The 13319-nt window shown below is 32.6% G+C and overlaps 1 protein-coding gene across 1 annotated transcript; it reads right to left on the minus strand.

Moving 5' to 3' along the window:
* Window positions 1-1071: 1071 nt before the first annotated feature.
* en (engrailed) lies at window positions 1072-10190 on the minus strand. Its single transcript, XM_036362804.2, has 3 exons — window positions 7678-10190; window positions 3915-4012; window positions 1072-2082 (listed from the first exon to the last, which is right to left on the minus strand). The coding sequence occupies exons 1-3, from the start codon at window positions 9206-9208 to the stop codon at window positions 1834-1836; spliced, it is 1878 nt and encodes a 625-aa protein (XP_036218697.2). The 5' UTR covers window positions 9209-10190; the 3' UTR covers window positions 1072-1833.
* Window positions 10191-13319: the final 3129 nt, after the last annotated feature.

The following is a 13319-nucleotide window of genomic DNA, read 5'->3' on the forward strand; positions in this document are numbered from 1 at the left end:
CATTTTATTCAAAATCAATACGTAAATTTTTTTTTTTTCATAAAATACTTAACAATGTCGATGACTTTTGTCGATGCTTACAATTGATTTCCACAATAGCCGGTTGAATTGACACGGATTTTAGCCGGACAAGGTCTGTTATTTTCCGATCTAACCCCCTTTGAATCTGTAAGTTTTAAGTTAAGTTTGTCATCGATGCCTACCAAATTATCACCAGCTGCCAAATTGTTATCGGTTTTGGGTTTTTCGTTCGTTTGCTCATAATAGGTTCCCTGAAAAAACCGCTGTCCATTATTTTAGCATCTAAAGAAAGTACTACATGAAATACGGAAGTTACTACAAACGATATACAATGAAACACCCGAATACCAGGGTGAAATAGAATGTCTTAAGGACATGAAAGATCGCAAAGATCATGTTCAAGAAGCTCGAAGAAAAACACTTATGCTGAAACACCTCTTATGCTTCTGTCCAGTCTTATCTAGAACTCGTCTTAGATATCTAGGAGATTCGCTGAAGTATCAAAATTATACAGCAATACGCTCTTAAAGTTCACCAAAAGCGTTGATGTCCTTTATGACGAATACTTCAGCTTAAATTAAACTGAATCTCCATCTCGCAGTATAACCTAACTTTACCTGTATCTAAAGAAAGTGTTTGCCATTATTTTGTATACTATGTATGTGTTTGCAATATATGCAAATTCGCTTCGCACGACTTGATAAGAAATAAAAAATATTATATTTTAATTTTTAATATGGTTTTTTATTGAACATATTTAATTTTTAACGTTTTTAATTTAATTCGTATGCATTGTTTTATATATATATTTTTTCTATTTTATAATTACTTTTTAAGATTTTTTTAACCAAGTAAATTTACATATTTGAAACTGTGTGTGTTCTCAATTGACGCTTGATTTTAGCGCAAATTTTGAAAATTTCATATTTTTACCAAAGCTTAAAAACTATAGTGAAAACAAAAGTATATACATATATGTATAGAATTTAATGTTACATATATATATATATATATATATATATATAGATTTACAATAAAATTTAATGCGCTGCTTAGATTAATTTCAACTTATGTATGTATATGTGTAGCGTCCTAAAAGTTAAACTAAAAGTACCACTACAAAAACAGCAAAATAAAAACAAATAAATTTAATTTACTTAAAAGCTATGTAGCAGACAAAAATAAAATGTTGCTATAATACAATTGCAGGTAAAAGTGGGTGTGTGTGCGTGTGTGGTTATGCGGGGCAGGGGATGCTTGATTTACAATGTAAATGAATAAATCGCATAATTTTACAACTAAATATGTAATTTACTTAACTAATTTTAATAAATATAATAATTTACAATTTATTACAAGAAATGAAAAAAACAGCCAGTGCTGCGATTTTGTGAGCGGGGAGTGTCGCGTAAGCGATATTTTAGGATACTAAATGTACGTAGAGTAGAATTTTGAGTATAAAGAAGAAACTATAACTAGTATTTACAATAGTTAATTTTTTTATTGATTTGTAATTTTTTTATTTTTAACATTGTTTTTAATATTTTTTTCTTATTTTTTAAATTTATGTTTCTCAAATCATGTTTGCTTTTCTCATATACATACATACGTGCATGTATATTTATATCACATAACAAACTTTTATTATAATCTTTTTTTCATACTTTACATCGCTTTTGCAACTGTTACTCGCCCCTCCCTACTCTAATTATTGCACGCGTCGTCACGTTTGAAATACCCGAAGCTCAGAGCATACGCATATCAACTATGAACTACAACTTCAGCTCACTGCTCCTCTCTTTAGAGTGATGCTTACGGTATCTGTCCGTTCATGCGCATCTCAAGCTCCTCCTCTTCTTTCGTCAACGGCACTGTGGTGTGATTGTAGAGACCTTGTGCCATTAGCTGCAGCGCGAGTGGATTTTTCGAGCCTGAAGATTTCTTGATTTTAGCGCGTTTATTCTGGAACCAAATCTTGATTTGCGCCTCATTCAGACCCAATTCGGCGCTCAGCTGTTGACGACGACGCTCGGTGAGGTAACGATTTTCATTGAATTCGCGCTGCAAAAAAATAATAGAAAAATAGCGAACAATTAATGAGCTGTGTGCGTAAAACAGTATAATTTTTTTTGAAGAATTCTTCTATAAATATATATAATGTACGTTTGTAGACAATTCTTCAAAATCTAAGTAGACAAAAGCATCAACAAATAGCAGGCAACACGAATCAATTATTTGCGGTTAAATGCTGCGCAGTCTCAAAGGGCAGGTCAGCGGAAGAAATCTGAAAGGTAAATGGAAAATCTTCGAAATGCCTCTAGTAGTGAAAATAATATATTGACCATAGCTAATCGGCGGCATAGAGCGGAGACAACAGGACAACGGAGGCCGTTGAGGCCGAGCAATGAGCTGCCAGCACACACACAAGCACATATTTATACACATGTAAATATGTATTTGAATACCTCGACATTAGATTGCCGATTGTTGCATATGCGTGCATGAGCATGTGTATTTGTTGCGGTTGCCGCATGCTCAGCACGTAATCTTCTTGAATGTAATTTTTTCCTGCACAGTGTGTCAGAGGCGTGTTTAATTGGCTTGACAGATAAGCCTAACTGTTTTTAACTATTCTGCGCTCAAAATATTTACATTCTTCGCTTATACTACATAGTTTTGAAAGAAATTGTATTTGTAGTTTTTTTCTTATTCGCCATGCGCAACGGGTGTCCAGTAAGCGTGCTCTTGAGTTCAGTAAATATTTTGTAAATATGGAGGCAATAAGAAAATAGTCGGTTTCAGAAGGATTTTATTTTTAACAAGGATGCAGGCAATTAGATATGCTTGGAGATGTTATAAATGTTGAAACAATATGGTCGATTTCACAATTGAAGTTTAATTGACTTCATATATATATTTATATATATTAATTTTAGAATTGAAATTTAATTAAATATTTTTTTTAATTTGCTTAAAATGCTTTTGAAAAAAAGTTAAATTAAATTAACTTTTTAAATATTTTTAAGTTTAATTATTTTAAAAAATGGAGTTTATTTAAATTAAATAATTAGTGTTTACAATTTTTGAAACTAATTTTAATTTTAAAAAATTTTAGATTGAAGTTTAATAAAATAAATAAATTTTTTTTTTATTTTGATAATATTAAAGTTCATATGTTTTTAAATTTCGCCTAAAATGCTAAAAAAAATGGTAAATATTAGGAAAGAAATTTATTTAAAAAATTAATTTTTTTGATAGTATTAATTTTTTTTTTAGTTTTGAGTAAAGTTCTTTAACTTAATTTTTAGAAAAACGCATACTTAATTATTATGAATCTCTTAAGAATTTTCAATCGCAATAAAAAGCTTATTTGAATTTAAATTAAGCAGAAAATTTAAATTATTATTTTTTACTATATATTAATTAATTATTATTTTTTAATTCGAAAATTATTATTTTTCTTAATGCTGCTAATGTGTTAAAAAGTTACAATTTTACAAAAAGAAGATTAATTAAATTAATTAATATTTTTGGAAAACTTATTGTAAAAGTTTAGTTAATTTAAGAAGAGAAGTTTAATGAAATTAATTAATTTTTTTTAATTCCAAAAGTATCCTTTTTAGTTTAATATTTTTAGTTTATCATTAGTTCCCTTTTTTAAAGTCATATATTAATTTTTTGTCTTTATTATTAATTAGAAAATTAAAATTAATTTATTTGCTAATTAAAATTCATTTTTTTTAAATTATCTTAAAATGCCTTAATTTGATTTTTGCAAATTTAAATAAATATCTAAAAATAATTTCTCACTTTTCAATCAATTCCAATTAATTTAAATTTAAACAAAAACAATTAAAAAATATTTAATTTATATTATGCATTTCAATATTTACCTTCAAACGTGCCAACTGTTCGCTGGAGAAGGCGGTGCGCGGTCGCTTCTCGTCAGTAGTTTTGTCCTTCGGTTGCTTGGGGCGACGATAGCGTGGACCTGCAATACAAGCAAGCAGAAAAGGCACATGAAAATTAGCATATTACGCGTTAACTGATATATTAAATAAGAAATTAAAGCATATTTCACAGGAATTCCATCAAAAGTTGCATACAAGTGAAGCAAGTACATACAAACATATTTATATAAATATATTCTAATATGGTTATATACTTAGATACATGTGTGTAAGTATGCATGTAAGCGGAATTTCATTGCGTGGCACATGTCAATATGTCAGCTGTCAGGCGTTGACAGACAGTCAGTTGCATGCAACAAACAGCGCGTAGGCGGCAAGTTTACACAGAACAATTACTGCATGGCAAAAATAAAAGTAAAAACCGTAAATAAATCATAAAAAGGACAATTCGCTAAGTCTAGCTATGGTTGCTTGTATGTCTATGTAGTTGTGTAATCAGCATTTGTTTAGCCTTTGTACGTTGCCGCTTTTTAATCACTGTTCCGCTGGCAAATGTCAAAATTATCATTCAATGTAATAATTAATTTTATTTATGTTTTAATTATATAAACTGGCTAAGCGTTGAATTAACTTGCTTAGTTAGTATATTCTTTAGCGTTTGACTTGTCGCCGTCGCCTTATAATTTCTCAGCTGTCAGGTATTTCTGGTTGCATATGTATATTTTTTCATATATTTCTGAAAAATTATTGATATTTTTCTTTCTTTCAAGGTTTCAAAAATAATTTTAAATTATGCCTTTGACTTCATTCCAAAAATTATAGAAAAATAATAATTAATAAAATTAAAAACCGAAAGTGGTCCAGTTTACTTGTAAAAATTACTTTTAAATTTTACCATATTCAATATATACAAATGTACGTATATTTACATACAAGCTAAGTATATCCATCGCATACTCGTCTTTTATTGATTGAAAAACGGTCAACATGCATATATAGTGTTATAATATATACATATGTATACTCCCACATATAGTTTTGTAAACTAACTCCACTATTTTGTAAGTGTCTAAGTTGTGTTGCCTACTTCAAATCACTTTCTATACACAAAAACACACACAAACCCATGCATATGAACATATGTGCATATGTATCTACATATTTACTTCCATATGTCTTTGTACGAGAAATACTTGCTTTCTTCGCACACAACTCAAATTTAATACAAGACACTTCTCTGCTGCTATTTTCGGCCGTTAATTGATGAGTTAAGTGCATTTTTATGGTTTTGAATTGATTTTTAATTTGCTGTTGATTGAAAAATGAGCAGTGAGTGATAAATTTGTAGCTAGTTAAAAAATAGAACGAAAAAAAATATAAAAAAATTTGAAAAGAAGAAGAAGCAAAGTCATGTATATTTATATTCATGTGTGTATAAAAGTGTGTTTGTGCAGTTTTTGCTGTTCCAATTAAATCACACTCAATAATTGATTAATTGCATAAGCTGCAAGTGGCATTTGGAAAATTTTAAAAATTCCGCACTGATTACGACTTTAATTGCAATAAAACAATAAAAAAATACCAAATTTAATATTTGTTAAATGTAAAAAATACAAAAAAAAAATTTAAAAAATATAAAAAATTTAAAGACTGCAATTTAAAAAACTTAAATCAAATTTAAGAATATAATAATAAAAAATATAAAAGAAGTATTTAAATATATAAACAAATTAATAAAAACCAAAAAAAATATTTAAAGACTGCGGTTAAAAAAGAAAAAAAAAATCGAAGATTTCAATTTCAATAAATAATAAATTAGAAAATATAAAGAAAGAATTCGAATATATAAAAAAGTGTAAAAAATAAAAAAAATTTTAAAAAATTTTAAAATTTAAAGACTGGTTTAAAAAATTTTAAGTTTCCAATTTCAATAAAAAATTATAAAATTTAAAAGAAGTATTTAAAAATATAAAAAAGTTTAAATATATAATAAATTAATAAATAAAAAATTTAATATACAAATTAAGCTCACAATTTAATTTTAAATCAGCGCATAATTTCGCCATTAATTACAATTAAATAACTAATTGCTCATAATCAGCCATTTTTGCCATTCGCCATAGCAATTTGAAGTACAATCAACACTTTTTCACAACTTACGGTAAATAAAAAAAGCAACTGCATAAATTTGATTTTATTTGAATTTAAGTGATCAGGGGCTGAGTCCCCCCAACCGCCAACTGCACTGCAGCTCAAAGTTACCACCTGAAGCCTTCGCGTTGCAACTTCCGTTTTCTCAACACACACACACACACATGAACATACACATGCATACGCAGATGAACCCTATAATTTAGTTGCTAATTGCCGCTAAGCGGCCACTTTAATATGCACGTTGGTTTTGTTGTTGTTGCACACTTTAGTAGCTGCTTATTATTAACGCCAAGCGCCGATTAATTCTAATTTTTCCCAGCTTGAGCGTTGCGAAACAAACGCTTGAAGATGCTTAGCTGCTTTATTAAGTCATTTGCAATTAGCAAATCAAAAATTTAACAATTCAACGCCAACAACAGCAACAACAAGCACTTGCGTGTGGATTGAAGTAAAGTTAGAAGAGTTGAAAGTGAATTTTAAGCGTCGAAGCTGCTAAACGCTTGAATTAGTTGCTTTCCAGCCATAGTTTGCTGCTTAGAAGTTTAGCATGTGCGGAGCTGTAAGTTAACGGCGCTTGATTGTGAGCTTGTGGGCAGCGCTTTTGAGTGTGGCTGGAGTTGAACGCTACTATTTTGCATATTTTAGTAATTGTTTGTTGTTGTTTGTTGGTAAATTTATTCTTGCAAATGTTTTGTATTAACTGTGAAGGTGCTAATTACCGCTATTTGCTAAAGCTTTTTTTATATTTATTGTTGCCTTTAGACTTAATGTTCAACAAATGTGAAAAGAAAAATATTTGTATTTACAGTTATACATATAAAAATGACTTATATAAAAAAAAATGTATATACTATATACATATAGAAATTTTTCAACCTAGACTCTTATATGAAATTTCTTTCTAAAAAAAAAATTATTTTTTTTCTTTTATTATCACATGAAATTGTCACATAGCGGTTAAGCATCAAAGCAACACATAAATATAAGCGCACACGCACACTCGCACAGCGATTGACAGGCTTGCTATGTAAACATTAATACGTGACACAGCATGGGGCCCCTTTGAAATCGAAGGATATGCCGAAAGTCGCCACTATGTGTGAGTCCTTCAGTGTCCTTCGAATTTGCTTTATCATAATCTGAACATTTACAGTAACTTTTTGCCGGATTTGACCTTGCGAGTATATGAGATTTTTATTTCATGGATACTATTACTAGCAATTTGAGATACTTTTCAGGTTACGAATAGTTGTGAGTGTATATATGTATGTACATATGTGTGAGTGGTTATTTTTATTGTAAAATGTCCAATACGAAAATATCAAAACTTATATATATAAACAAACTCAATTGACCTTCAAATAAATTATAAGAGAAAGTGAAGAAAAGGCTTCCGACCCTTTTTTCAGACAACCACTTAAAGGACTTCAACTTAAAATTACATTTCTCTTCCGCCAATAATCTGTACTCACTCACTTTAAATAAAAATTTTAAATTAAAAATTATTTTGGTATAACCTCACACATAGTTTTCCGCTTCTAAACTCTCTAAAAATCAAACTTTTTAAATTAAACTGAGAACTCTCACTCACCGGAACTTGGTCGATCGCTGTAGCGCGTACAATACACCCACGCTGGCCACACTTCATTCTTGCCACCATCCGTGGTCGTGGAGCCAGCTTCGGAGCGTGTGTCATCGGACGACTCCATGCCAGAGTCCCGACTCACAGCCGATGGCGGCGGTATAGGCTGCGGGCTACTGCTTTTGCTGGGCAAGTTGCGGCTGCTGGGCGATGAATTGAGTGAGCTGCCCGCCGATGTAGACGATGACGCGCTGGATGCATTGGAAGCGGGTGGCGGGCTGGCTATGCTCGATGCGCTGGCCGCAGAGGAGGCGCTTGAACAGGCTGGCGCGGAGACAGTTTGACCAATCTGTGAGACTGCCTTGCAAAGTGAGCCTAAAGCGGACTTTTCCATAGCGCCCATACCGCCGACGGCAGTAGTTGAAATAGCGTTTGCACCAGACTCACCATTTTTCATAGCGTTTGGTGGCAGGACACCAGTGCGTCGCATGCGACTGTTGACTATCTCCTCATGGATGCGTGGATAGGCGGCTGGATTGAAACAATTCAAGAAATTGGCGCGTTCCAGCATCATAGCCGCAGTGGCGGCGGCGGCCGCCGCTTGTTGCTGTCGACTGAACTCGAGCAGATCGACGCGTGTAAAGGCAGATGGTGTGGCGGAGCGTGCGGCATCGAAAGGTCGGAAAATGCTATTCGTATGCAAGTGCGCTTGTTTCGATGCGGCGCTGGCGCCAAGCGACTCATTGCCGTTGCGGCTGCCCGCTTCATTGCCACCAAAGCGATCGCTAAGTATATTGGAGATCGAGAAGGCGAGTGTTGGTTTGGCGGATTGTTGATGTGCGGGTGGCGGTGTACGTTGTGTAGCGCCATTCGGTGTTGCATCATCCACATCATCCACATCGATATCGTCCTCTTCATCTTCCGCCTCATCCTCCGCATCGTCATCCTCCGTTGTGTTACCACGCATTTGCGTGCTACCAGCAAGCGCATCACCATGAAAACTATCACCCATAATCGAGTCATTCTCCTCCTCCTTGATCGTCATAGTCGAAGCGGGTGTAGATGACGGTGTTGAGGTGGCGCCTGGTGAGGCCGCCAAACGCTGATGCAATGTGGCAGCGTGATTGGCCGCCGCCAAAGCGGTCGCGGCAGCCGCATCGAAACCGGGATGATGATGGAAAGCGGCGGCATTCACCAATTGCTGTTGATGTAGTTGTTGTAATTGTTGTAGATGATGCAAATGCTGCAATTGCTGGTGCTGGTGATAGAGCGTAGCAGCAGCGGCGGCATTGCTGGCCGCGCTTACAGGATGTGGCAACATTGTGGGTGTTGGAGTAGCCGCGGCCACATGTGGTGGTGGTGGTGGCGGCGGATGTGTATGCAGACTCATGTCCAAAACGGTGCTGCCGGCAGTTGGGCTATATTGCAGTTGTTGTATTTGCTGTTGTTGTTGGCTGAGGCGTTGAGGCTGGTGCGGTGATTGCGGTAGGCCAGGTGGACTTGGAGCAGATTGCGGACTGCAGCGATCCTCTAGGGCCATTGGTAGCGGCGTGGCAATTTTGGTTTTGATTCAGCGACGTTGTGGAAAACGCGGAGTTTAATAATATTTTGTTTTATTTTGCACAATTGGAAAGTTGCAGAAAATGTCACACTTGCATTGGTGTGTTTGTCGAATTTTTGAATAAAATATTTCAGAATTTATTTTTTATTTTTAAAAATGTTTGGTAATGTATCTTTAGTATTCAAACACTTGTCACTTGAAATATTCGTGTTATATTTTGTTAACGGTAAACCGTAGGCGTTCACGCTTGCACTGCTCGGTCCACTTTGCTTCCACTTCAAAACACTTGTTTCTTGGTCGACGAGGTAAACACGTTTATTTCGTTTTTCTACTTCTTCTTTGCTTGTCTACTTGCTTGCTTTCGACTACTGTTACACACGACTGCGACGCACACGTCTGTTCACGGCGAACGCAACGAGTAAATTAACTAATCACAGTTGCTTATCGTCCCAGCGAAGCGACAACTCCAGCAAACGACGATGACGACTTCAGCAACGTTGAGCGACAGTCATAGGCAGTCACACGGCAGATTGAACTGTTAAGGCTGTCAAACTAGCTGCCAACGAGCAGCTTCTACACTCTCTCTCACACACAGCGAGCGCGCACGCACGCACAGCCAGCCATATACCAGCCCTCAATGCTGTGGGAGCGAGTGAGCACGCCTATGTGCGCTGCTGCTTGTTGTTGCCACGGCACAATTGGAGGCTGAGTTGTGGTGGTGGTTGGTTGTTGTACTAGCGCGTACGCTTACAGCGCTATGTGTGTGTTTGCTTACGCTACGAAGGCGGACGATTTGACAGATATGCCGAGCGACTGATTGGCTTCGAAACGCAAATTGTTGTTTGTGATTCTTTTTTTTTTGTTTGAATTCTGTTACAGTTTTTATGTCTCACTGTTGACCGCACTGTTGATCGATTACTTTACTTTTGGACAGATTTGTTAGAACTGCTCTGGCGTAAGCTTCCGCAACGACTGATATGCTGATGAGCAGCTGATAGTTAGCGTAACGCTGTTTGACAGCCTGACGCGCTGCTTGTGGCTTGTTGTTGCATGCGGCACTGAGCGTTCGCTTGATAAGCTCTCACTTGCTTTGCTTATGCTTCGCCGGCTGGCTAGTTAAGAAGCTGAGCTAGGGACGATACTATGTGTTGTTAAGTGTTTTTCTTTTCTTTTTCTTTAGCGGCGGTTGATGAGTTCTTTATTGGGAACGCGTATGAATTCGCACGTATAACTTAATTTGCCTATGAATAATAGTAATATTTACATATATTTTTTAGCACTCTGTCGCATGTAAAATTATTGTAACTGTTTGGGGTTTTATTCAAAAAATGTACTGATTTTTTTATACTTTTTTTTATTACATATTATTATTTTTTTTTAACGTTTGTTGTTTGCAGTGGTTTTTTATTTTTTATTTGTCATTTGCAGATTTTCGTATACAATATTTTGAAACATTAACGTAGCTGATTTCATATATTTATCTATACGTAAGTTTTATTAAAAGAAAATTTGTAACTTTTTTTTTAATTTTTATTAAAAATTTCAATGTTTTTCATTAAAATTCACATACATATGTATTTGTGTGGTTCGAAATTATAAATATTTTTTTGGTTTACAGTTTCTAAGTGAAGCTGCTAACTTTAAGTGCGAAAAACAACCGTTATGTCACTTACAATAAAATAAAACATTTAAAAAATATTGAATATTGTTGTTTTACTTCTTTAAATATTTTATGTACATATTTAGATGTTGTTATGTAGATTTTATATTTAGTAAATAGTCTATATATGAAGAAAATGCTCTTAATTTTGGAGATAATTTATTAATTGTAATTCGAAAATTTGGGGAAAAATTATTAAAAGGAAAAGTTGAAAATAATGCATAAAGAATCCATCACTTGGAATTTTGTATGAAAACGAAATTTAAAATTGCGCTTTAGCCACTATTTCTAAAATGATCATAAATCAAATATATTTTAAGCCCTTAATTTGGAAAATTTATTGTAAATAGCGGTTTAAAAACAAAAAGAAAAACAAAAAAAAATAGAAAAAAAGGTTTGAAATAGATTTTGGAAGAAAGATACATACCTAACATAAGCTTACTCTGCTTTTATAATTTTGTAACAATATTATTCCAATTCAAAACCGATTTTAGGAATAAAATTTGAATTTATATTTTATAAGTTTATTTAATATCGATACAAATCAGAGCCAGGGTTGAGAATTTTTTTATTACAACATATTGGATTAAACATTTGATTTTAATTAAAAAATAAAATTTGGAATTAAAATTTTGATATCTCATTTTTTAAGCAATAAATCGAAACCAAAATTGGAAATTTAGTTTTCAATCCAAAAATAAAAACTTAAAACATATAAAAAATTATTTAATTCAAAAAGTGGAATAACAAATAAAAACATTCTTTCTCAAATCAGAGGATGGAATGAAAAAGGATAAAAAGGGATGCTAAACATATTTCTAACTGAAAAGATATAATTTAGAGTAATTAAATGTAAATAAGTCAAAAAGTGCTTAACTATTTTGATATTTTATTAAAAAAGCTTTTCTTTTTAAAAGATAATCCAAAATGGTATAACACAAAATACGCAAGTGCGTGATAATTTAAACCTCAAAAACACACTTCCTGAAATTTTTAATTGTAAATAATTTTTTTTTTTTTTACTCCAGTATGTAGAATTGAAATTTAAATTTTTTTCATCCGTATCTTTGGATTAAAAAGATGTTTTTAAATTTTCAATTCGACATTTAGGATTAACATTTTAATTCTTTATTTTTCAAAAACACAATTTCTTAAATTTTTAATTAAAAATATTTTAAAGATTTTATTTTTAACCCGACTTTTATGATTCAAAATGTATTTTTAAGTTTTCATATCGGTATTTAGGATTAAACTTCTCATTTTTTATTTTTCATCCGCTTTTTGGGATTAAAAATTTATTTTTCATTTTTCAATCCGATATTTGGGATTTGAAATTTAGCAATTATTTTTAATTAAGATTTTCATAATTAAAAACTTTTAATTTATTTGTTAATTCAATTACTTTTTGTAATTTAATTTTTAATTTAATTATTGTTTTAATATATTTTTTGCAACCCTGCAGGCCCACTTAGATTTGTGTGACACAATTATGCTATTCCAATGCCAAATCTATTTTGGGAACGAAACATTATTATATTTTTAAATATCTACCATATATACAAATGTTTGTATGTCTAATGCACAAATCAGAGCTGCATTTAAAAATAAAGAAGGATTTCTCATAAAAGTAAAAATTAAATATTTTCGGGAAGAGAATTAAAAATATTTTTCACATTTATGAATTTCTGATGAAACCTTGTATGCATGTATGTACATATGTATGTTCATGTATTATATATATTTGGACTTTGATATTACTCTGATTAATTTAATGATGTACTATTTTAATTCGTCGCAATTTAATGAGGCACACACACATATATTGTCGTAACTGTATTTTTCTATTTCCGAATATACATATAATAATATTTTTCAAATAATATGCCTGTCTACTTGCTTTTATATACATATTGAGCAAAAATATTTTTATTATTAAAATAAGTTTATAGGTGCGTTTCTTCCTGAACATCCTCACGTTATGACATTATAAACAAACCACTTCAGTCGAACATTTAAACCATAACTTAAAATAAACCGATGCACTCATAATTTTTATTATTTTAGTACATTGTTATCCTAATTCAATTATGCGAACGCGCTTTGTTTTTTTTTTTAATTATTACATACTCTTATACCATAGATGTATCTATATTACGTTGCTGCTCTCGGCGACTACCCACTTCCGCCGTGCGACACACCGACAAAGCTTGTTACCGTCCGATATGACTCTATTACGGCGAGCTGTCAAACGCGCTTTTGACAACTGTGTCGTGTCTACCATTGCAAAAACAAAAAAACAAAAAACCAACTCAAAAAACAACAACAGCAGCGAGGCACTCAACCGCATAGCATTTCAGCGCCCATCACTTGGTGTATTTAGCAAATGTAGTTAGTTACAACAACACATGCTCTCACCCTCCTTTTCTTTTC

Source organism: Bactrocera oleae, chromosome 4, assembly GCF_042242935.1.
Source record: "Bactrocera oleae isolate idBacOlea1 chromosome 4, idBacOlea1, whole genome shotgun sequence".
NCBI lineage: Eukaryota > Metazoa > Arthropoda > Insecta > Diptera > Tephritidae > Bactrocera > Bactrocera oleae.

Bases quoted from the DNA above. Each gene is read 5' to 3' on its own strand.
- en (XM_036362804.2), bottom strand. From the start codon at position 9,208: ATGGCCCTAGAGGATCGCTGCAGTCCGCAATCTGCTCCAAGTCCACCT. The intron at 4,013-7,677 runs GTGAGTGAGAGT...CTTGTATTGCAG, and splicing joins CAGCGATCGACCAAGTTCCG to GTCCACGCTATCGTCGCCCC. The intron at 2,083-3,914 runs GTAAATATTGAA...ATTTTTTTGCAG, and splicing joins AACAGTTGGCACGTTTGAAG to CGCGAATTCAATGAAAATCG.